The following is a 25588-nucleotide window of genomic DNA, read 5'->3' on the forward strand; positions in this document are numbered from 1 at the left end:
GGCCCCTCCCACCACTCCCATGCGCCGCCGCTCCCTCCGTCACCCCGGGAGCAGCAGCGCTGCACGGACGAGGTTCCCGAAGCGGTGGCCCGGCATCCCCGGGGGCGGGGCGTCGCCGCGTGTGCGTGCGTCATGATGCAACGCAGCGATGCCCCGCCCCTGGGGATGGCGGGGCCGCCGCTTCGGGAGCCTCGGTGGGCTGCAAAGAGCCCCGAAGCCGCAGCCTGGCACCCCTTTGCGCTACGGCAGCGGCTTCGGGGCTCTTTGCAGCCCACCGAGGCCCCCAAGCCCCCGCCCGGCATACCCCGGGGGCGGGGCGTCGCCGCGCGTGCGTGCGTCATGACGCACACGCAGCGATGCCCCGCCCCCGGGGATGCCGGGCCGTCGCCGCGCGTGCGTGCGTCATGACGTACGCACGCGCCGCGATGCCCCGCCCCCCAGGGGTGCCTCTTGGCTTCCCGCCCTGGACAGCCAAGGGGCTAGGAATGCCACTGCACATGCCCTAAAAAAAATAAAAATACATTGAGTCCCAACATTAGGTCACGCTGAAAACAATCTACAGGGGGGGGGGAATGGAAGTTTTGAACCATGACAATTTCTATGTCTGCTGCCATGGCAGCTTACGTGCAAAAGGAAACACCACAGCAAAATATATAGAATGAGCAGTTGCCTGATGGGGAGACAGCCTATAAAAAAAATATTCTGGAAATTGTACGTTGTTGATTTGACTGTAATAGGTGGCATGGCTTGAAGGGAGGGCGTAGATCAGTGTTAAGTGCAGCTGCTTGGCATGTAGAAGGTCCCAGGTTCAATCCCCAGCAGCATCCCCAGGAAACCCTTTCCTGAAATCCTGGAGAGAGCTGCAGTCAGTCACCATCAGCTGTACCAAGCTAGATGTTCTGACACAATATAGAACAGTTTCCTACGTTTGCATCTATCCTGCCAACTCTGGCATTTCTTTATGGGGTTGAGTATCTCTCTGCCCCTTTTGTCTCTGAACCTTGTTTATAGTGGAATGCTGAAGTGTGGGAAAGGAGAACAGAAGCACCTCAAGGGAGTACCCTCGTTTCTTCTCTACTTGAAATTCACCTCTTTGGCACACTCCACCGCTGCGAGCAAGTAGCGTTTCTGAAGCAGTAGTGGAAGCACCAGATAGTTTTGTTCTTCTGTCTGCCCCCTTCTGTGCACAGTTGCAGAATAGCAGGTGCACACTCAAACGAACGCTGAGGAACTAAGCGGAGCTCAAGCACTTTGTCTAGCCAGGATGGCAGGAGCAACCTGAGCCCTGCTCCCTCCTGTTGTTCTTCGATGCAGAGCTTATTTCTCCCCTACCGTCTTGTCTTTAAAAGTTCTTTTTTTAAACCCCTCTTTTTAAGCAAGTGATAGTATAGTACATACAGCTCCAAGAAATTACAGCAAGGGATCTTTGTCTCTTTCTCCCCTCCACCCCCACCCCTCCAATTTAAAAAGCAAAGTCAAGTCAGTAAGATACACTTTGTCCAACACTAGACTTGCATGAGAAACTGCTTCTGGGAGCCTTCCCCGCCTCCCAGTTTGTACACAGAGCAGTTTTTCTTGGTTTCTCCTGTGATCGGTATAAAACTGTCTTGTAAAAAGAAAGTGTTTCATGCAGAAGGAAGTTGGCCCAATACAAGTCTCGTCTTCGGGTTCCTTGTGTTGTGTTGTTGTTGTTGTTTATCCAGCATGTAGCAGAACAAAACAAAAAGGATTGTCTTCTCTTCAGTCATTGCATCAGGGAACGAAGTTTATGAGTGCAGCAGCAGCAGCAGCAGCCACAGCCCTCTAAGACTGCTTGTCCCAAAGTGTCCCATGCGTTGGGCTGTGTCTTACAGGGAGAACGTCATAGTGACAGGGGATGTGACTGTTCCTGGGCATGTCGTATGGGTTTTGGATGTAGACAGCATTGCGGAGACGAGCCTCTTGGATGACACTGATGGTGGGCTCTGCAAAGACAAACAAGGACTCGTTGAATAGCCTCCTCTAAGCAGCCACCTCTTCAGAAACAAGAGACTCTGGGAAAGACGCTAAAGACAAAAGATGTCTCTGCAAACACCGTGAGTATGATCCATTCCAAAGCTTTTAAATGTATTTTAATGTTTGGTGGAAGCTGCCCAGAGTGGCTGGGGAGACCCAGCCAGATGGGCGGGGTACAAATAATAAATTATTATTATTATTATTGTTAGCTCTAAACAAGGAATTCTGGGGTGGGTTGTTCTAGTAATGAGCAGAGGCTCCTTAGCTCTGCTACCAAGCTTTGGGGTAGCTAATGTGGTGCCTTGCAGATGTTATCGGACTCCATCTCCCATCAGCTTCAGACATTATGGCCTACAGACAAGAGCGATGGGAGCTGTAGTCCAACATCATCTGCAGGGCAACGCATTGGCTACCTCTAACATGAACTGCTTCAGACAATTATTCCCTTAGCAAAAGCTTCTTTCTACATTAACTTTGTCAGTAAAAGCGTATCAATGTCTGTTCTCTCCCCCATAGGTAGCTGGTGTTGCCTAGATGTTTAACTCTTACCACCCCCTGTGCATTGGCCAGCCATGCTTCCTAGGACTGCTGAGATGGAATCCAGCACCATCCAGCACTACACAGACTACACTACACAGACTCCTGTTGAACTTTACCATCACAGAGATGGAAAAATACCACTATGAATGGTTTAAACATGTTTTATATATATCCTGCAGCATTTTTGTGTTTAAGAGATTTAGTGTCTACTGTGTATGACTTTATTTGGAGATAGTTACACACTATTGGGCTTATATGTTACTTTCTGAGGGCTCCCATACATTCTGTATCACGTTAAAAAAACAACACTTATTTCTGACCTTTTTTTTTTGTACATCTCTTTTTTGCTACCTCTTTTTGACTGTTTACATTTCATTCTGTACCTCTGATTTACCCAGTATTGGAAGTGGATGTTTGTCATTTCTCTGATACTGTTGTTAATTTGTCATTTCTCTGATACTGTTGTTAATGGTTCTATTTGTTTTACTTCTCCAATAAACTAGTAGATGAAAGTGAGCATAAATATGTTTACATTTATTTAACTGCTCCAAAATCAGAGAATACCCAAGAGTGGCGTACAAAAACAGAATATAAAAGCATAACGCAGATCATTAGTATTAAAGCTTTGGGTTGTAGCCAACTGAATTAGAATATATCCACTGAAATTAGTGGACCTAGTAAGCAAGGTCCATTACTTTCAATGGGTCTCCTCAGATTAGGGCAAATACTAAAATAAAATCCTGAAGCAAGAAAATTAATAATAATGTTAAAGAGAAAATAATATATCAAATGCATTATCTTGGAAGAAATTTATCACAGAAATGTTAGGAGAAATGCACACAAAAATGCTGGAAAAATTGAAGACTTTAAAAAGATTTCAAACTGACGTAGAAGTGTGGCAAAATGTACTTAAGTCTAGAAAAATAAAACCAAAATTGACAGAAACACCCATCTCTAAGAAAAACGTACACACAGCAAATGTGGTAATGCATGTAAAGCTCAGGTTACTCAGAACCCCAAATTTTCTCCCCCTCCCCTGTCTCTGAAAACCCCAATATACCATGTTTCTAGTGCCTCCAGCCAAACGTTCGTGAGCAAAAGCCACACACAAGCTGCTAGGTGATTACCAATATTTATGGAAGCTGGAAGAATTCTCTTTTAGTGAATTCTGGTATAAACTGACACAACTGATGTGTGAATTGGAACTTAACTATCCTTTGGCTTCAAAACTTTTCCAGAGTTTGCAATATACTGTAGTTCTCAGCTCAAAGTACGAAATGCATTAGCCTCAAATCTGTTTAAAAATGCATACAGCGAGATGAAACATGCTCTTCCTATACCAATTCCCAGGTGAATCATTATTATTTTTTAATTGCAGATTAATTTGGAATCAGAACCAAACAGACTTAGAAATGAACACAGGTGAAAATGACACAGGCCAGAACTGGGCTGCTCCATCCACCCCTGCCAGCAATCTAGGGAGAGAGGCTTCAGCAGCCCCACACTGGTCCCTCCCATGGCTAAGGAAGCCCCAAATAAATTATGCAGAACATTAGAAAAAAAAACACACACATGTGCATACTGTATAAACAAATAAAGCATACTGGTGCAAAATTTGGCACGTCATGCAATTTGGATTGCTTGGGTGTAGAACTTTAAATAATTATTCTTGGACAGAGAAGCCATGTAGCCCTAGTTAATAGGGGCATAGCATGGGTTACCGGTGCTAAGTGTTAGCCCCCCTGGTGGACTGGGTAGCAGTCAGTCCCTTCACTGGCCAGCATGTAATCAAGGGAGCCTCTCCTTGCAAACCTGCCCCAACCTGGGAGCATGGATAAGGCAACGAAACACAAAAGCAGGAGCGCTGCTTTGTTGCTCTGAGGTGCTCTGGGCAATGCACATGGCTCTGGCAGTGCTCTCCTGCCTTCCTCTTCCTCCCTCCCTCCTTGGTGGGTGGCGGTGGCAGCACCCTCCCACTCGCTCCCTCTTGGCTGGTCCAGGGGCGGGGCGAAAGCAGGTGTCCCTTCGCCAGCCGTGAGGTGAAAGCGCTGCCACCCCAGCCCCAAAGGTCCTGCCCTGGCACCGCTTACCCCCCTGCAACCCCAGCCTTGATGAAGGAGCCTGTCATAGGGGTGTCTCATTGCACCCCCTCAGAAATTTGTGCCCAGGGCCATGGCCCACTCCCCCCCACACTGCGCCACTGCTAGTTAACCACACTTTGGGAAAGCCCTTTGCCAGTTTGCAAAGGAAACAGTAGTAACTTCGCACCAACTCAGTGGGCAATGAGCAGTCGGTGTATATTTTTTTGCCTGCCCATTTGCCAGGGGTCATCAGTGTGGTTCCCCTGCTAGATGTTGCTGAGCTCCCATCGGCCTCAGCCAGTGTGGCCAATGAATGGGCAGGGGGCCAAGGGGAGTTTTAACGCAGCAACGCTTGGACTGCACCACCGTTGATGACCCAGCACCAGCTGGATCTCCCTGCTTGCAGCTGGATCACCGGAGATACTTACCAACATCGTATATGTTTTTATTAGCTGCTGACAAGGCTGGTGTGTCAGAATAGGATGCGTCCCGGTGAACGGGAGATTTCATTTCCACATAGCTGCTCTCGGAATGTTTGCATGCCATGATGGGGGGGTCTTTGATGGTGGCGTAGGGGTTTTCGCTGCTGTTGAGGGAACAGGTGCTGGAGCTGCAGGCAGATCCCTTCATATAGTCTGCAAGACAAGAGCCGGGCCGGCCTCTTAGCACACATGCGACCGGACCTCGAGGAGAAGGGGGAGGGGAGGAGGGGGTTTCTAGTCCTCAGAGCGCACAGCACAGGGACCCACCAGTTACGCCTCAGGGATCTCCGAACCACTGTCTCTCCAAACCATCTGCTCATCCAAACTCATTCGCAAGTCATTTCCTGAACATTCAGTAGGAAAGAAAACAGCCCTTCAGTGCCACGGACTCTGCGGTCAAAAGGGTCTCATTTGCTACATTAAGAACATCAGTTTGTACACACACAACCACCCCATGCCACCATTCCCCTCACCCCTCAAAGCAGGGCTGGCACAATCCGTGGCCCTCTAGATGCTGTGGGGTACAGCTCCCATAAATCTCTGGCCATTGGCGATGCTGGCTGGGGCTGATGGGAACTGTAGTCCAATAATGCTTGGAGGGCCATGAACCAGCGACCCCTGCCTTAAAGGATAACACTGCCCCCCCTTTCCATACCAAGAGATCATGCACAAGTCCCACCCTCATCCCTGCCAGAGAGAACCATGCTAGCAAGCAAAGTCTTTTGGCATACTGGGTATACCACCTGTTTCAGGGGTGGCACCCAGAAGTACCACACATTTAATGCAACATAGGTTTTGGGGGTTTTTTTAATTGCTTTACAGGGAAAAGTCTAGAATGGCATGATTAGATTTTCATGTTAAAATAGGTTTAGAAGGAAGATTGCTTGCTAGCAGAGAAATTCTGTGATCTCTACGGGAAGGTAAAATCCAGTTTTTTTTTACATTGCTCCCTTTTCTCTCCCCTCCCTCCTCTGCCTGTTTTCAGACAAACAGCATTTCTTCCCAAAAATGTGACATAAAACCATTGTTATCTCTGCCTCTCCCTCCCCTCATTGACTTCCCGACTGGGAATGTTGGAAGCTCTGTGGGGCAGGGACCTGACATTTCTGTTTTGCTTGTGCGGTCCTGCAAATCACCATTGACAAGGCAACATCATTTATAAGGCTGACACCACCATCGCATCGTAATATAGGAAACATTCATCTCAGGTGCGAAGGAGAATGCCAGCTCTGCGATCTTGCAAACAGCCTCAGACCACCAGGTAGAAAAAAAAGCTTGGTTGCCTCTATCGTGGATACAAAGGGAATCAGATGGTAGTCACTTACCTGTCACTTTAAGGATATTAGCTGGGGTTCCCTAGTCCCCACCTCTCAGATTTCTTAAGGAGCATCCAGAGGAATTATGTCATGTGACCCAAAGTCCACCCCACCCTGGATGGCTGTAACTCTGCCTCTGTGGTCAGAGGCAGTGATGCTACTGAGTGCAAGCTGCTAGAAGCCACAGGAGGAGGGGAGAGGGCTCTTGTGCTCAGGTCCTGCATGCAGGTTTCCCATTGAGGCATCTGGCTGGTCACTCTGAGAGCAGTTCTACCCTTACGTTCTTGTGATCTCTGGGTTTTCTTGCTGAAAATACAGGCATTCCACTGCCATACTTGCTGCCATCTTGATAGCTCTCTCTCTTTCTCACTGCTTCTGATGCTATCTGCATTTCTTAACCATCTGCATGCATTTAATACCAGAAGTTATTTTGACCTGGGAGAAATGACCGTCTGAAGGTCGCGCAGCGAGCTTTGTGGACGAGTTGGGATTTGAACCTGGCTCTTTCCGATCCTAGTTAGCTACTGCACCCATCACGCAACACACACAGCCTTCCCCAACCTGCCACACTCCAGATGTTTTGGACTACAATTCCCATCAGCCCCAGCTGACAGCTGTAGTTCACAACAACTGGAGGACACCAGGCTGGGGAAGGTGGCACTAGGGTGACACAACTCGCCTCGCTCTGAAGCAGCAATGGGCTGTGAAGGTGGGGAAAGGCATGATATTGGCACCCATCTCCCTGCTTCCAGCTAAGATCAGCTTCAAGGTGTAAAGGAGGGTGAGAGACAATTCATCAGGGAACTGGTTTGGACAGTGAGCGAGGATTAAAAACCTCTCATGATGGAAAGTACCGGAGTTTTAACAAGGTTGGTGAGCTAGCTCCATATTGGATGCTTATGTTCTCTTTTGGGAACAGGCTGGTTTTTTTTAAATGACTGTTACGTTTATATCACACGTTTCCTGTGAGGAGCAAATGTTGGCATGTTCTTTGCTCAGAAAAACCCTGAGAGGCAGCGAAGGCCCAACAGCTCCAGTGAGCTTTATGACTAAGTAGGGATTGGGGGGGGGGGGGAAATGTCCTAGTTCAACTGCTACACAACACTGGCCGCCATTTTGGCCAGGCTGTGCTTGCCATGGCCTTTGGAACTTACAAAATGCCTCCAGGGTCTCTTTCCGACTCCACTATTCACTGCTTGCTGAGCGATGAATGTTTGCATTTCCTTCCTCACATAGGAATTCACAGGTGAGGCCACATATTTGCATACAGAGTCATAACTTCTATTTGCATTTGCCCTTCTGAGAGCGGGCGGGAGCCTCTCGTCTTGATTGGTTCAAGTGCATCTGGCTTCTTCTCTATACATCTTTCAGCGAATGCTGAAGATGCACTTCCACCCTGGCCTTTGACACCTGAGACGTGTATTTTCAGTGCTTATCCTGTGACTGTAATCTATTTTAACTGTTTTTAGTTCTGAATTCTAAATTGTTGTAACCTGCCCTGGGAACCGCTGGTGAAGGGCTGGTCATAATAAGAACAAAAATACTCTGTTTTACCAATAACTAACCGATACACATTTTTTTTAGAATGTTCCTAACTACCTTAGGACACTTTAAAACTGATTGCTATTGGATTTAATTTTTGTTAGTGCTTTATCATTGCTGCGTCTGCTGCCCTCGGTTCCTTCAGGAGGAAGGGCATGATGTAAACTGAATGTATTATTTCTTCCCTATTTATTCATAAGAGAGGCCCATTTATTTCTTACTGTTAACAGAGCCCCACAGTGCAAATTCTGGGCTGTGTGGGCAAAAAAGGGGGGGTGCACTGTGAAATGTAGTGACATCTCCCCACCCACCATCTTACTTTGCCCTGAAATATCTATACATAGAAATTGTTGTGTGCAAATTTCATGCAAATTGTACAACGGGCCTTGCAAGCATACGAATCGTAGGATTGTTGAGATGGAAGGGACCCTGAGGCTCATTGAGTCAACCCCCCTGCAATGTAGGAATCTTTTGACCAATGTGGGGCTTGAACCCAAGACCCTGAGATTTAAAGTCTCATGCTCTACCGACTGAGCTTTCTTTCTTACTTACAACATCCTGTTCTCACAGTGGCCAACCAGATGCCCCAGTGGCAAGTCTGTAAGCAGGACTGGAGAGCAAAGGCACACTCTCTTCTCCCGAGGTTTCCAGCAACTGATATTACTGTGTGCCTGGAGTTAACCGACACTCCTTCTCCCACTTCTCCTTGACTACTGATGCGGCACGGCTTCAATTGTCCATAAACAAGGGAGCTCTTATACGTGGGTTTTAAACGAGAAAAAGGACACACACAGGGAAATCAGATTTTCCAGGTCCTGTTGCAGTTTTGGCTCCAAACTTCACAATCCCATCTCAGAAGTTCTTTCCCTTTTCTTTTTTTTTTGGGGGGGGGAGGGGAGTTAGACACACTTTAGCATCTCTCAGATTACTATAATGCATTATACATGGGTCTGCCTTTGAAGATAATTCAGATGCTGGACCTAGTGGAGAATTCAGCAGCCGAATTATGGACTGAGACCAAAAGACCTGAGCATATTAGCCCAATTGCGGCCTGACTGCATTGGCTACGGATTAGTTTCTGGGGTCACTTCAAAGCTCCAGTTTGGGCCCATAAAAGCTTAAATTGTTCAGGACCACAATGCTACAAGGCCTGCCTCTCCCTCAATATGAACCAGCCCAACCCTGTGGTCTCCTTCAGAGGTTTCACCCAAGGGGGGGTGGGGTGGCGACGTGCGAACGGGCCTTTTCAGTGGTGCTCCCCCGCAAACTCTGTGGGATGCTCTACCATGGAAACACATCTATTTCCATCATTATCAGTTTGGGTGCTAAATTGAGACCTTTAATTTACTCAGATCTGGAGCTGGATCCAGGTGTGACCCACCTTCCAGAACTGGCCTCTACCCATCAATCACCTGACATCATACAATCAGACTTCACAGTCCCCCACAACTATGGTTGTTTTCCTAATGACCCAGTGCAGAAATTTTAACCACAGCCACTCCTGCTCCTCCTTAGCTTTCTCTTGAGCCAGATTAAAGGGGACGACAGAGGACGAGATGGTTGGACAGTGTTCTCGAAGCTACCAACATGAGTCTGACCAAACTGTGGGAAGCAGTGGAAGACAGGAGTGCCTGGCGTGCTCTGGTCCATGGGGTCACGAAGAGTCGGACACGACTTAATGACTAAACAACAACAATAACAAAACCAGCAACCAGGTTGCAATGGTCTAAGTGTTGCAAGATTCAGGACAAAGGGTTGGGGGGTGGGATAGTTGAACTATGGAATGCGATGGCCACCAACTTGTAAAGCTTTAAAAGAGGATTGGAAAAATCCACGGAGGAGAGGGCTATTGGAGGCCGCTAGCCAGGATGGCTATGCTCTGCCTCCACAGCTGGAGGCAGCAATGCTTCTGAATACCAGTTGCTGGAAACCAGAGGAGAGGAGAGGGTTCTTGTGCTCATGTTCTGCTCCTTGGTTTCCTACAGGCATCTGGTGGGGCACTGTGAGGAGAGGATGCTGAATCAGATTGGCCATTGGCCTGATCCATGAGGGCTCTTCTTATGCTCTTTTGTTGAGAGGAGGAACAGGTCAAGGGGACCCTTGTCACTGGGCCAAGGGGCCTTGCTAATATGACCAATCATGGACTCAGCTACACCAGTAAAGAAACATCAATTTGAAGGTGCTATAAACATGCAACACCAGATGGTGCTAGAGAGCAGAAAATTTTTATATGCCTTTCCCCAAAGGTTTTATTTTATTTTGTTATAATGATCTAATTCCTGACATAAATTTAGTTGTGTGTCCCGTCCCGTCCCGTCCCTCGCTTTGTGTAGATCCATGCCGTGACTATTTCTGGCGCTGGTCCTGATTTTGGTGCTTGGGTCTGAAAGCGTATGATACAGGGACCTTGTTTATTTTCAGTGTATATCTGCCACCCTATAACCAGAGATTATCTGGGCAGCTTGCAGAGAGAAATTAAAAATATTTCAAAATGGGGATTTTGCTTCTGCTAGTGTCAGAGCCTGGCTAGTGCCTGGAGCCCAGTTCTAAGTCGCCTTGAGCACCATGATGGAATATGAGATATAAATGCAGCAAGTAAATAAGCAGCAAAGAAAAGAAAACATTTCTTAAGAGAAGGAAAACCCTCTTCATGCCACCATTTTTCATCCCTGCTTAAAGGCACGAAAGTTCAGTTCAGTGCTCTTATAATCTAGTCTTTCTAAGGCTCAGGGAAAACATTTATTTCCCGAGCAGATATTTTAACAGCAACCCTCCAAGTAAGCCACCATTCTTTCCATTTTCAGGGTAGGTTGGGGATGGGGAACCTCAGGCCTAGGGGCCAAATATGGCCACTCAGGCCTCTACATCTGGCCCTTGGAGCTCTCCCCAGGACACACACTCCTCGAGTGCTTTGGCCTGGCAGGAATGTGTCCTTGAAACCAGGTGCTTTCCAGAGGATGAGTGTGTTGAGCATATGCAGATACTATCCTACTGTACAAAGGCAACATACACATTCGTTCTTCTGCCCAGCTTTGCTTCTGGCTCCGCCCACCACTGGTACGTGGCCCCCGGAATGTTGCTGAGAAGGAATGCGGCCCTCAGGCTGAAGAAGGCCCGCCACCCTTGGGAGTAGGGAAACTGAAGCACAGGGGACGAGTTGCCTCAAAACCACATGGCAAGTCCACATCAGAGGTGGGCTGTGGACCCACATCTACCAAGTGCTACTTCCACTGGCTTTCCTAAACAGAGAGCTCAGTTGTAATTCGGTTGTCAATGGAAGAGGAAGGCAACAATGGCAGGAATGTGGGGCAGAGATCAACAGGCATGGCAAAGCTCCAAGTCAAAGCTGGGCTGTTGCCAGAGGTCTCAAAAATGGTGCCAGGTTGCCTGCCTGCTTGCCGACCGACTAACAACCACTTAGCAGGCGTTTGGGGCTGGTGAGCTCACCTCTCCTGCCTTACCCAAACTGGCCACTATGGGGTCACCTGCCAGCATCAGATACTATACCTTTGAAGCCTTTTTCCATAATGTATGTGTTCTGACGTCTATTCATCCCATAAGCACCTGCACAAAAATAATATACAACGGAAAATGCATAAATAACTTTATGCAAACTAGACTTGTGCAGCAGAAAGATGTGTCTCCTTTGGCTCATTGTGATGCAGAGTCAGGGAAAAGTGGGTGCTTGACTATGGGGGGGGGGAGCCCAATGCTCTCTGCTGGCTGACACAAGGGATTATTATTTTTTGAGGCAGGGGGGGGTGGATAAGGAGAGGGAGGGAGAAGTGTGTTGAATCATCTTGCTGCTTTTCAGCAAAGAGCAAGTGGCATGCGGATGGGAGGATGTCTGGATCTCTCTCCAGAAGTCGCTTTAGCAGAGAAACGGGGTTCTCTTTGCATTTGAAGGCAGATCTACTTAATTTTCACTTTCTGAAACAATCCGTTGACTGGCCCACAACCATCCTTCAAAATCTTGCAGTTCACTGATTTTTGTGTGTGCAAAAATGCACTTTTTTTTTTGCAAAGCAATTCCCCCTAATATATGCATGCATATGCACACTTTATCCTAGCATGTGCATTTACGTACGCATGACTTGGCTGGAGGACTGCAGATTTCGAAGCGTGGGTGAATGACAGTTTCCCATCTTGCTTCCCAAAGTGCAAATTAGGTAAGTTTTATATGTGAAGTGAGCAGAATTCCCCCCCCCCATCCCAAGTCTCAGGGCATTTGGGGAGGAGGATTTTCATTTGGCATGCCACTAACTCCCACTACTGAAAGCAGACCCAGTTTGAGACAATACGCAAGGACTTAATCCAATTTGGGTGCATTTTGAAAAAGGCAAGTTTCTGGGCCTCGTGGTAACCAAAGACATTCTTGAGAACACTTGAACCCTCTGGTGAAATTTCAGAAACCTGGGGTGAAGAAGTGGTACTAAAAGAGCTTTAAATGTGTCCCTGGTATGAGCATCTTCCCCATTAGAGACGCTGCAAAAGATTTATTTCGTATGAGACAGGGAGAACAGAGGTTTGTTCTTCCTGCAGTCGCTACATCTGTGCGGAGCGGTCAAAGCCATTCTAGAGAGATGTGCAGTGGTCAAGAAGGGTGGCTTCAGTGCTCTGCAGAGCTATGGATCCCTCCCTTATTGATATCATTAGCTGGATAAACTTTTTTTTTTAAGTATATGCAAAAATTGCCTGGCATGCAAAATTTGTTCAGGCCACTCTTTGTGGTGCAAACATTCATATGAAAAATCTGGTCCATTAAATTCTTCCAAGCAAAGGGGGAAATGGAGGATGTTCACATTCAATGGCAAAACTTATTCTGATTTCAAAGGAGCTGGGATGCCTCTGTTCCATAATCCTGCTACCCCCTGCACCTGTTTGCAGACAGAGATAGCATGGATGGGTTTCTATTTTCAATGCACTCTCTTACAGCTGAACATCCTTGGCAAGGAAATCTCCTCATCAGGAGGAAAGTGGGAAAATCTCCTGCTGGGGACTCAGCTAAATTAGGGAGCGATCTAACACAATGGAGGTATAAATATGCATCTGCAGCACTTACTTTGAAGCCCTCTGTCGCTGGTGGATTTGAAGGTTAGTCCCTTCAAAATGGGATGCCTTATTATATGATGCATATGATGTGGGGGCATTTTGCAAGCCACTTAAAATTTGCACAGATTCAACGAGGCGGATGGGAAATTCCCCCCCCCCCCCCCCGGCCTGGCTTTGAGGACACCCGTCTGCAGCTGACATTCAACTTCAAAATGTTTCCCTTGCAAAATCTGGGGTAGTAACAACAAAAAAGAATTTTTACTCTACTCCACTCTCCTCTCCCACTTTTTTCCTTTTCCTCCTGATTCAACACTCCATTACTATTAAAAGTGCCCAGCCCTCAGAGGACCATTAAAATCATCATCATCATCATCATCATCATCATCATCATCATCATCATCTCAACTTAGGGTTTTCCTGAGCATGCTGAAGCCCACATCTTTCCCCCAGTGACTTCACTTTGGCTCCAATTCTGTTGGTGCTCAGCTCCCACGTTTGCTATTAAGGGGACTGGCTGCACACAGAGGTGTGCTGGTTTTGTAGTAGCTCTATGGCTGGTGCACATGCACCATGCTGAACCCCCCTGGCACGGAATAGGATCACTTGCAGAGGCCCAAGGGAGATGGTGCATGTGGAGTAGGATAAGGCTTGTTCAGGGTTTCCTCCTGGCCCCTCTCTCACACAAAGGCCACTATCAACAGAGGCTGCCCCACCAACCTCAGTCTGCCCTCAGCTGTTTGCTTGTCCTTGTCAATTTTGCCCCTATAGAAGTCAATGAGGGGGGAAGCAGGATGGGGACAAAACTCCCCAGTTCACCATCTTCTGTGGTGGTCCATCCCACTGAGGAACAGCTCTTACCATCAGAACTTTCTTCCTAATGTTTAGTCAGAATCTCTGTCCTTGTCCTTTAAATCCACTGGTTTGGGGCCTACCCTTCAGAATGGCAGAAAACATCTTTTGTGTGACATCCCTTCAGATATCTGAAGATGGCTATCATACCGCCTCTCAGCCTTCTCTTCTCCAGGCTAAACATACCCAACTCCCTCAACCATTCCTCATAAGGCTTGGTTTCCAGACCCTTTATCATCTACTTGGCACAGCTTGCCAGGAGGTCCAGTTCAGTTTTGTATGGATTTTTATGCTCATGCTGCTGTGGTTTTGGCTGCGTTCATTCCCTAGATCAGCCACCCTGAAGGCGCCCGTCTTTCAGCTACGGCCTGCATCAAAGCCAGTGCTTTTTGTGTGTGTGGAAAATGATATGCTGTTATTCATATATGAATACTGGCCTGTGAGTGCTCCAACTGGAGAACCGTCGTTACCAAAGGTGTCATGGACTTTGAAGAAGCACGAACTCAGGACAAAAGGGAGAAATGAACTAAGGGGAGGGCATGTTTGACAAGCCCTCACTGTGATCAACTCCAGCCCGGAAACCTGTGGAAGGACGTGTGGATCCAGAATTGGAACGCCAAAGTCACTTACAGACTCACTGTTAAGACCGTTTTCATGGAAGACAATCTTACTCGGCTACGAGTGATCGCCAAAGAAGAAAGGTGACATGGCTGCAATGGGCAGCCAAAAAGAAAAGTATCCAGACTCTCTACAGACACACACACACACACACACACACACACACACACACAGATCAAGCCATCAAACAAAGATATTGGGAAATCACTAACTGGACAAGCCTGTAGTGCAGGCTTCCAGCTGTTGGATTCTAATGCCCTTCAACTCCAGACAGCATGGCCTATGGCCAGGAATGATGGGAACTGAGGAATAGCAAGATCTGGAATCTAACAACATTTGGAGGGCCACAAGTTCTGCACTCCTGTTATAGTCTCTGAATTGAAAAAAGCGGTATTTTTAAAAATGCAGGAAAGTCGTACGTCCTTGCAACCCAACTAACTTTGCTAGAACTCTCTGTGGGAGGGAGAAATGCACATATACAGACACCTGAATCTTCCCTGTTTCTTTGCTGTTTGCAAACCTGTGCCAGCGCTATATCCACCCCAAAGCAATTAAAGATGGACAATCTAGCTGAATGGGTCATTAGAATGGAAAGAAAAGAAAAGAAGAAAGAAAAAGAAAAGTGCATTGTGATGAGCAAGAACTTAGTCTAGAGGTAATAAACTGTTGGCCTGATCTGGCCTGTTAAGTCTTTTCCAATGATCAACCATCCCACAATGAAATTTATCAGTGGTGGCGTTCGCCACTCTGTGTATATATGTGGATGAGGGAGTTTCATTCTGAACTTTCAGCACCCAGGAAACAAGAGTTGGTCTCTGTTTGGCCCTAATGTTTCCTGAATGCTCAGTGATCATGGCCAGTATGAACTTCTCAGTATGAACTGCATCAGGGTGGGAGAATTTAGAGGAAAACCAGGAGCAAAAGGGTATGCAGAAAGTAGTTAGTCTTGAAACTGTTAATGCTGGTGTTGGCTCCACATCTCCCACTTCCATCTGGCTGCATCTGTGGAAGAGGACATGGTAGCCAAGCCCATTCCATCTGGTTATCTGGGACCAGCTGCCATTTGATCCTTTTCTCACAGTACCACCTCCTTCTCACTGGCCATTCAAGCTAGTAGATCAATTACGCAACTTAAAGAACTGGCATCTGAATTTGCTTGATTTTCCTCTTCCTTTCTCACTTTCCCCCCCTTTTGTATCATGTCTAGTAGACTGTGAGCTTGCACAGCACTGAATAAATCTCTACACAGTGCTTAGTAAACTTTAGGTGCCTTGTGAGTGAATAAATAATGAACAGAAATAAAAAGTATCTAATAAAACAATTAAAAATTAATAAAACAATTGTTTTATTTCACAAAATTTATATACCGTTTCATGGTCATGAAACCTGAAAGTGATTCACTAAGAATGTCAATTAATAACGATTTTATGTAAATAAAGCCAGGAATCAGGAACAGAGAATATATAAATATAAATGCAGCCTGACAATATCAGTTGGATACACTGCTTATGCCTTGCTAGACAACTTGGAAAATGTTTATATATATAGATAGATAGAGAGAGAGAGAGGAGGAGGAGAAGAAGAAGAAGAAGAAGAAGAAGAAGAAGAAGAGTATTTCTGTGGTTAGATTGGAATCAAAGTGCTTTTTCTTCCTTTGATGTTCTAATATTGCATTGCATTGCATTGCATTGCATTGCACTGCATTGCACTGCACTGCACTGCACTGCACTGCACTGCACTGCACTGCACTGCACGTGTTCTGCCACTACAGTACTGTTGGCTATCTCTGTATGAGATTTTCACCATCAGACTCCATATAACAAGCAGTGCTATAGTGCCACCTCTATGACAGAAAGCAGCACTGAAACAAAGGGCTTGTCTACACTTCCTCTTGTCTCATGCCTAGAAAGCATGGGCCAAAGCAGTTTTCCCCTTTGCCCTGCTCCTTTCCCAGGGAAAAGTCACTCTAGCTTTAAACTGGAACAAACAGCAATCCACAAACCGCCCTGTTTCCATTTGCTCTGATTGAGCACTGAAGAGTGGTCTTCCCCAGGGGAAAGCAGCAAGACATGAGCAAGTGTGGAGAAGCCCAAAGTCTTCATAGAATTAGTAAAGGTAAAGGGACCCCTGACAGTTAAGTCCAGTTGCGAATGACTCTGGGGTTGCGGCACTCATCTTGCTTTATTGGCTGAGGGAGCCGGCGTTTGTCCGCAGACAGCTTCCGGGTCATGTGGCCAGCATGACTAAGCCGCTTCTGGCAAACCAGAGCAGCGCACGGAAACGCCGTTTACCTTCCCACCGGAGCGGTACCTATTTATCTACTTGCACTTTGACATGCTTTCAAACTGCTAGGTTGGCAGGAGCTGGGACCAGGCAACGGGAGCTCACCCGTCATGGGGATTCGAACCGCCAACCTTCTGATCGGCAAGCCCTAGGCTCTGTGGTTTAGACCACAGCACCACCCGCATCCACTAAATAAAGAGAACTGACCAAACAGGCACTCTCCCGAGCCTGGACAAAACTGTCTTCGCCTGTGAAATTCAGCATTAAACAAAACAAAAGACTTGGACTTCCAACAGACTTTGTGGTAGGACAAAACCCACCTGGGTAGGTTTTTAGAAAATCTACAATGGACTGTTTAAAGGAATCAACTGTGCAAGGGTCTTTTGATTGCATAAACTCATATTTTAAATGGACCTGGAACTTCAAATGACTTAATGGATGAAAATTACTGACCTAGATCACTCAGATAGCCGTAAGCTCTCCAGTCGGCAGTGCGTCTGTCAAGGATTTTATTACTGAGCTGTTCAAAGAGTCACGACAGCAAGGAGTTAATGCAGAAGCAATTAAAGAGCCCCACCAACAAAGCCAAGGGGGGTTGAAAAAATGAAATTGAAATAGGCAGGTGGGGAAGTGAAGCTGAGAGTCTTTCCTTGGAACAAGCTAGTTAGACTCACTGGGAACTTTGGAAACTGGCAGGACAGAGAAGATGCGATGAGAAGGAGATGAGCTTGGCTACACCAGAGCATGCTGAGGAGGACAGGGGAGCCACAACTGCCTCCCCCACCCCCAAGAGAATATTCAGGTGCTTGTGCAAATGACTTACAAATTAAGACACAACCCAGAGAAAACAGTGAAGGGGGAAGGACCTTTTATATATATATAAAAAACCACCACCACAAAATGATACTAGCATGCAGTCACAAAACTAATAGGAAAAGAGGGAGGTTCACTTAATCAACACAATGGAGAGGAATTCTTCCAATTCAAGGAAAAAAATCAGCAACCTTGGAGGAGATCACTATGCTCAAAACAGATTCATCAGCAAAATCCAAACAGTTTCAGGAGGTAGTTGCAGAAACAATTCAGTCTGTTGCAACTGGGATTCGCTCAGCATCTCAAGTAGGGATGGGAAATCTGTAAATTTTGGTTACCCTCAATTCCTCATCTTCAATTCAACACATTTTCTTATCAGTTTGCAATTATAACAAAAAAGTCCTTGCAAAAATTCATCAGCATTATAGTGTGCCTCCCCCCCATTATTTGTATGCAAATTTTCTCATCAATATACACTCCCCCCCAAGTGTCTCCTCTTAATATAATGCATTTCTGTATTTTTTAATTTTTATTTACTAATACATGCCTTCTTATGAATAAGTTCCGCTAATATGTGCACTTCTATACATTTTTCGGGCTGCATTTTGAATTTTGGAGGATAGCTGTGTTTGTTTGCATATTGTTTGGAAAGGGCAAATTTTCCCATGTTCCTAGTCTCATGATAAGGAGGGGGGAAAGGCTCTCTATTGTGAGTGGCATCTGACAGACACATCAGTCACGATGCACCTGGCAAATTTCCCTTAAGGAGCTATGGCAAGCTGTTCTGAGCTCCTCTTCCCACCATCATGAATGGAGGCTAAGGTGCTGCTGGGTTAGAACAGGGAACTGAAGTTACAAAGAACCTGGTTGTGGGTGGTGCCAAGTCAAAGTATATTGGGAGGGAGTTCAATGAAGAAGTGCTCTAGCATGTGACTTTCCAGCCAGCCAATCCTAGGGTGGAAGCATTGTTCCTATATATAGGATGCTGCCTTACACCAAATCAGACCGTTGCTCCATCTTGCTCAGTATTGCCTATGCAGTAACTGGCAGTGGCTGTCCTCATTTGGGAGACATTCCCTGTCCTACCTGAAGATGATGTGGGTTGAATCTGAGACCTTCTGCATGCAAAGCAGATGCTCTACTGCTGAGCTATGGTCCTTCCCTTAAGACACAAGGAAATAGGAATAGGAATCTGCCAGGCCATTGGTCCATCTAGCTCAATATTGTCTACACTGACTGGCAGCAGATTTTGTACAGGGGATATTCCCAGCCCTACCTGGAGATGCTGGGGGGTTAAACATGTAACCTTCTGCATGCCAAACAGATGCTCTGCCACTGAGCTACAGCCAGTCCTGCAACAGGGCACTGCACCCTTGTCAGAGAACACCATTGCAAGACCAGTCCTTGACAGAGACAATAAGTTAACTATGCAATTAGAAGGGAGAAAGAATGGATCCACCTGTGACCAGGAAGAACCCAAATCTTCTATAAAGAGTGAGCATCTCAATCTGTTGCAGCAGATCGGACCACGTCTTACAGCACCTTAAAAGCTAATGAGCTTTGTTGTCATGAGAGCTCTCTTAGAGTCTTGGTCTACTTCGTTAGATGCACAACAGAGGAGTTACTTTTGAAAGAGACAAATTCCAGAAAGGCAGCCATGTTGGGTTGCTGCAATGCCTGACAAAAGTTGTGCATCATAAAGGAGGTACCCCAACCTTCCCCAACCTGATGCCTTCCAGATGTTTTGGAACTACACCTACCAACAGCCCTAGTATGGGGCTGATAAGATTTGCTGCCCTGAAGATCTGGGGGGCACCAGGTTGGAGAAAGCTGTTGCCTCAAGCCACAATAAGGAAGACCCCTTGTCGTTTTTCACCTGATTTGACTCTTCTTTTGATCCACCTCTGTAAGCTGAGGACTGCAACAGCATGATCAGTTTCACCAACTGAAGTCAAGGTTAGCCAATGTGGCACTGTCCAGATGTTGTTGGACTACAAGATGAATGGATAAATTCATAGAGGCTATCAATGGTTTCTAGCCTCCATGGTTGGAGGCAGTAATGCTTCTGAATTCCAGTTACTGGGAAACACAGGTGACCAGAGTTGCTGCGCTACTCAGGTCCTGCTTGTGAGCTTCCAACTGGAGCATCTGGGTGGCCACTGTGAGAAGAGGATGCTGGACTACATGGACCATTTAACTGATCCAGCAGTCTCTTAACTACCATTATCCCTTATCATTGGCTGTGCTAGCTGGGGACTGATGGGAACTATAGTCCAACAGCATCTAGAAAGCACCTCACTGGTTGTCCATGAGCTGGGTAGCTTATTCCAGAGACAGCCAACATGGTGCCCTCCAGATGTTGTTGACCTCCAGCTCCCACCAGCCCCAACCAAGATGGCCAATGACCAGGGATGATGGGAGTTGTATTCCATCTGGAGGGTGCCACTTTGCCTACCCCAGGCTTATTCAGCCATGACAACTAAACAGAACCATTACGGCATATTTCCTTGAACCGGGGAGAACGGTGCCAGGAATGGAGGGCAAGACAAGGGTCATATCTACCTTACTGGAGAGGTTTCCATCCAGATTACTGGGAAAGAACCGTGAAGTCACACCACATGGCAGGGTGTGGTAGCTTGGGTTGGAAAAACAGTGTGCATTGTTGTTACCTTGAGATATATCTGGGGAGAAAACAAGTCATCACAACACTCTTTTGGAGCTGCACGGGAGGAAGGAGGGGGAGAGAGGGAGAGAGTGTTATGTGAACACTCCTATGTGCTAAAACACACACACACACACACACACAGGCAGGTTAGGTTACAAAACCACACCACCACTTCTGATCAGTCAAGCCAGGAATATTTTTGCCTTGCTTGCGAAGCCCCCCTCCCTTCAGCCACAGCCCACATTGTGGAAGACAGGGACCATGGAAGACTCAGTCTCTGGTACGGTGCAAAGAATAAGCTTTGAATGAAGCCCGGAGGATGCATATAAATATGAAGCTCTATGTGCAAGACCATCCAAACCTAGAGACCATGTATAGTATGTTTATACCCCACCTCGTAATTAAGATGTATGCAAGTGGGACCTACAACAAACAGTTGCAGGGCATTTGCACCTCCTAGCAGAAGTACTCCTGTTCAGGGTTCCAGCCAGCCCAACCCTCTTCCCAGAAAGCCATTCCATCTCCTCTCCTCCATTTCCCATTCCCCCTGCCCAACTGACCAGTGTGGGTTGCACCTTAAATTTGTTTAAAGAAGGATTTTATTTTGTGCTTCTACATGTGCTGTAGAGGGATGTGAGGGGCAGATGGGGCTCATCAATCTGGGAAGGTAACCCATCTAGGAGAAGAAAAGCTCTGCTCTTCAACCTCTGCTGGCTGCCTTGCAGGATATATTTGGGAGAAGAAAAAGCTAATGAGTAAATCCTACACAAATCTGGAGTGGAGTCTCTGAGACCTTTGGATGGCGCTTTGCATGCATGCCTCCTTCCAGCAACTCCTGCAGCCCAACTGGTGCCAAATGTATTGCTCTGCTTTCCTTTGGACCACATCAGTGAGGCTGAGAGGGGGGTCGTGTCATCTAGGCTGCTCAGGACCTCCATACACAATGGCCAGGCTTGCACCTCAGGGAGGTCACTTTGGTTCTGCTGGCGCAGTGGCTTGTCTTCACCCCCAGAGGTGCACTCTATTGTCTCTCGAGACATGCATCATGTGGAGCCATGGAACAGATCTGTCATGCTGTCTTCATTGGTCCCACCGAAAAACTTTAAACTTCTTTAAATTACAGACATAGGTCTTTTCATACTTCCCAAATGTGATGCTCTGGACTATGGCTGGTCTTTCAAGTTTCAAGATCAGGTACTGGGGAGGGTAGTTGCTTTCAGAAGACCACTGCCAAGACTGATCATTGGGCTTGTCTACTACAATATTCTCAGGCGGGTAGGTGGAGGAGAAACTGCTCTGGCGAGGCGTGGTTTAAGCCAGGACATGGCTCTCAAGGGGAACCGCTGTGGCTAAGCCTGGGCCCACCACCGCTGCTATTTTGTTGTCAGTAACAGCAGCAGCAGCAATGGGGAAACAGATGGGGGAGGAGTGCAACTGAATAGAGAAAAGTAATACCAGAACTCAGGGTTCAGGACAGATAAAATAATGTACTTCTTCATGACACGCATGAACTATGGAACTCGCTTCCACAGGAGACAGTGATGGCCATCAACTACGGTGGCTTTAAAAGGGGTTTAAGGCAGATTCATGAGGAATTAGGCTCTCAATGGCTACTAGCCACAATTGGCATGTTCCACCTCCTTGGCCTGATCCAACTGGGCTCCCTTTATGTTCTTAATAGCCCCTCCTTCCCCCTCAGAACCAGAGTAAAGTATGCAAAAAATAATATAAATAATAACCATGCAAACCTGTGCAATGCATGCAGGATGTCTGAGTTTTTTATTGACACTTTTTTTTTTTAAGTACAAAAGTGAAAGCTATTCACAACAGGGCTCGGAGAGAGCCTGATCCCTTGGTGCAACATGGAAAAGGCAGCGCCTTCCTGAGAGAGAGCCAGCAAAAATTGTGACAGGCACATAGGAGGGAACAGAGCAGCAGCTCTCCTGGGCCCTCATTCTGCACAGACACATCCCTGAGGTTAACAACATCCATGAATCAGTGACAGTTCTTTACCTTCTCCTCGGCCAAAGTCTATGACGACCCAGAGAGGAATGCCAACTATTTAAGGGATGCAGAGCTGCCTACTTTAACGACCATCTGTTGGCAATCCATTTGCCTTGCCATTGAACAAAAACCGCCACCCCATAAAGATCAAAATAGCAACACTTCCTTCAGAAGAGTGAAACAATCTCAATTTAGCAATTAAACCACTCCCAGATGAATTAAAAGACCGATAAGGATGCAAGGAACAGCAAGCAGCTTTGGAAAGCAAGAACAAGAAAAACAAGCAGGCAGGCTCTCATTTACCTTGTATTAATTAAAAATCTTAATTTGAGGGAGACCTCTACCGATGAAACAAAAACATTGGTAACTGAACTGGAAAATTCACCGGCACACTTGGGTGCTTCCTTTGTTAAGCGAAAACTTCATTATTCAAGGATACGAATGATATATAGGTTTGGGGGCGGGAGTGCAGCACCCTGCTGGGACCACCAGTACCTCTGCAGGATCCCTCTGGTTAATTCAAGGCTGGTATCAAACTTTAATTGTCAGATAGAGAAGAGCAGACTTGGAATGAATAAATTAGCGCTGTGCCAAAATCCACCCTCCAATTAAAAATTCTGCTTAAGAAGGTCTTTTGATTTCGGTGGATGTGCAACTGGGGTTGTCATCTCATTGTGCAGTGGACAAGGATGGTGTGTCGGTATCTGCCTTTTGTTTCCTGACTTGCCCCATGGAGATGACCCCGTGATGGGCCTAAATTGGGGCATGAGACAGGGGGATTTGAGATTTTGCCCTTGAGATTTTGTTTTTAGGTGAAGTCCTTCCTTTTTCCTCACAACAAAGCTCACTGCACTGTTTTCTTAAAAAGTCATAAAATCATAGAACTGTAGAGTTGGAAAGCGGTCCCAAGTGCCATCTTAATCCAACCCCCTGCAATGCAGAAATCACAGCTAAAGAATCCCTGACAGATGGCCAGCCAACATCTGTAGGAAAACCTCCATGGAAACAGAGTCTACTACCTTCTGAGGCACGGCTTAGGGAGCTGGGTATGTTTAGCCTGGAGAAGAGAAGGTTATGGGGTGATATGATAGCCATGTTCAAATATATAAAAGGATGTCATATAGAGGAGGGTGAAAGGTTGTTTTCTGCTGCTCCAGAGAAGCGGACACGGAGCAATGGATTCAAACTACAAGAATGAAGATTCCACCTAAACATTAGGAAGAACTTCTTGACAGTGAGAGCTGTTCGGCAGTGGAATTTGCTACCAAGGAGTGTGGTGGAGTCTCCTTCTTTGGAGGTCTTTAAGCAGAGGCTTGACAGCCATCTGTCAGGAATGCTTTGATGGTGTTTCCTGCTTGGCAGGGGGTTGGACTGGATGGCCCTTGTGGTCTCTTCCAACTCTATGATTCTATGAGGCAGGCCATTCCACTACTGAACAGCTTTTGCTGCCAGAAAGTTCTTCCTAATGCCTAGGCGGAATCTTGTCTCTTGTCATTTGAATCCATTGGTTCAGGTCCTGCCTTCTGGAGCAGCAGCAACCAAGCTTGCTCCACCTTCTGTGTGTGAGCCTTTCAGTTATTTGAAGAAGGCTATCACATCCCCTGTCTTCACTTCTCCAGGCTACCCAGTTCCCTCAACTGCTGAAGTGACTTCACTTCATTTAAACCAGGGGTGGGGGACATCAAGCCTGGAGGAAGCATGTGGCCCCAAGCCTCTCTATCTGGAGCCCAGCACTTTCCCAAGGCCACACACCCTAGTCTAGGCCCTGTTCTCCATCCTCCTTGAGGGTTTTTGCCTTACTGGAAAGTGTCCTTGAACTCTCGTAATGCCTCTTGCTTGCCTGGATGGCAACAGAGGGTGTGTATGAGAGCATTTATAGAAAGTAGCCTAGTGCACAAAGGCACACTGCATTCCTTGCTCAACCCTCTTGTGCCTCTAGGCCCTTCCATCAATTGCATGATGTGGCCCTCAGAATGCTGCCCAGAAGGGAATGTGGCCCTTGCTGTGAAAAAGGTACCCCGCCTATCCACTTTCCTTTTTAATGAACAGCCGACAGGAGTAAAGTGGGCAGCCTACTCAACCCTTCCTGCGATTAGAGCTAAGCCCACCCAAGGATGTAATAGCATTTCCAGGAACTGCAGACAAGCAGAATGCACAATACAACTTGTAGGATGAAAGACAAGACACTCGCAAACAGCCCCTGGGTTACCTCAAAAGGAAGGAGAGCCAGTGTGGTGTAGTGGTTAAGAGCGGTAGACTCGTAATCTGGGGAACCGGGTTCGCGTCTCCACTCCCCCACATGCAGCTGCTGGGTGACCTTGGGCTAGTCACACTTCTTTGAAGTCTCTCAGCCCCACTCACCTCACAGAGTGTTTGTTGTGGGGGAGGAAGGGAAAGGAGAATGTTAGCCGCTTTGAGACTCCTTCGGGTAGTGAAAAGCGGGATATCAAATCCAAACTCCTCCTCCTCCTCTTCTTCTTCTCCTCCTCCTCCTCATAAGGAAGGTAAGCACAACAAAAATTCTGCCCATCACCCATGAGGATTTTCCTGACATTCTCTCTCCTCTCTGATAATTTTCAAATGCAATTTCTTCTCTCATTAACTGAGGGAAAATGGTCAGGGGCAAAACAACAACAAAACACAGAATAAATTCTGGCACAGCACTAAGTAAATTCATTTTAAATCCAAGCCACTTGGGAGGTTTTTTTTTTTTTTTTTAAAGATACACTTGGCTCTTCTGACACCTTGTGGAGTTCCTGATGCCGCCAACTTCACTGCAGAAGTGTCAGATGAGAAAGCATTTGTCAAATTGAAGGAGGCCACTTTAGGTACAGGTGGCCCAGATCAACTTCCCTGAGACCTATTGCCCAGAGCCTGGTTCTGCCTTATCTGTGTTTGGCAGTCCAGACAGCACTGAGTGCAAATAAATAGCTCTTCAACTTTAAGGTAGTTTGTGGCCTTTTTTTTTTTTTTTACATGGGTGGTTCCACCAGAGGGTAGGATTTGAACCCAGGTCTCCCAGAACTGTTAAAGCAGCAGCACCTGCACTTTGGCATTCCCTGTGTATTGAGATCAAGCAGGCACCTTCCCCATAGTCTTTTCATTGCCCGATAAAAACATCCTTGTTCAAACAAGCCTACCCAAATGCTTTGAAAGTGTACATAATTATAATCTGTTTTTATTATTTTAATTTTTTAAGTTTTAAAGTATGGTTGCGATTTTTCTCAGTTTATTGTGTTACCTTTTTGTAAAGTGCTTTGAGATTTTTTTTACAATCAAGTGGGGCATAAATTTTATGAAATAAAATAAAAATGTAGTTCAGCAGAAAGTGAGTTGGCCTTTGACATG

At 46.6% G+C, this 25588-nt stretch overlaps 1 protein-coding gene across 1 annotated transcript in view; it reads right to left on the bottom strand.

Moving 5' to 3' along the window:
• Positions 1–1191: 1191 nt before the first annotated feature.
• MEGF11 (multiple EGF like domains 11) overlaps positions 1192–25588 on the bottom strand; it is a 318441-nt gene continuing 294044 nt past the window's right edge. The window contains exons 22-26 of the mRNA XM_033167284.1: positions 20134–20252; positions 17212–17278; positions 11464–11520; positions 5045–5251; positions 1192–1964 (exon numbers count right to left, since the gene is read on the bottom strand). Coding sequence (XP_033023175.1) covers positions 1804–1964; positions 5045–5251; positions 11464–11520; positions 17212–17278; positions 20134–20252 — 611 coding nt within the window. The 3' untranslated portion in view covers positions 1192–1803. The remainder of the gene's footprint in view (positions 1965–5044; positions 5252–11463; positions 11521–17211; positions 17279–20133; positions 20253–25588) is intronic.

The sequence above is a fragment of the Lacerta agilis genome, chromosome 13 (genome assembly GCF_009819535.1).
Source record: "Lacerta agilis isolate rLacAgi1 chromosome 13, rLacAgi1.pri, whole genome shotgun sequence".
In the NCBI taxonomy this organism is placed as follows: domain Eukaryota; kingdom Metazoa; phylum Chordata; class Lepidosauria; order Squamata; family Lacertidae; genus Lacerta; species Lacerta agilis.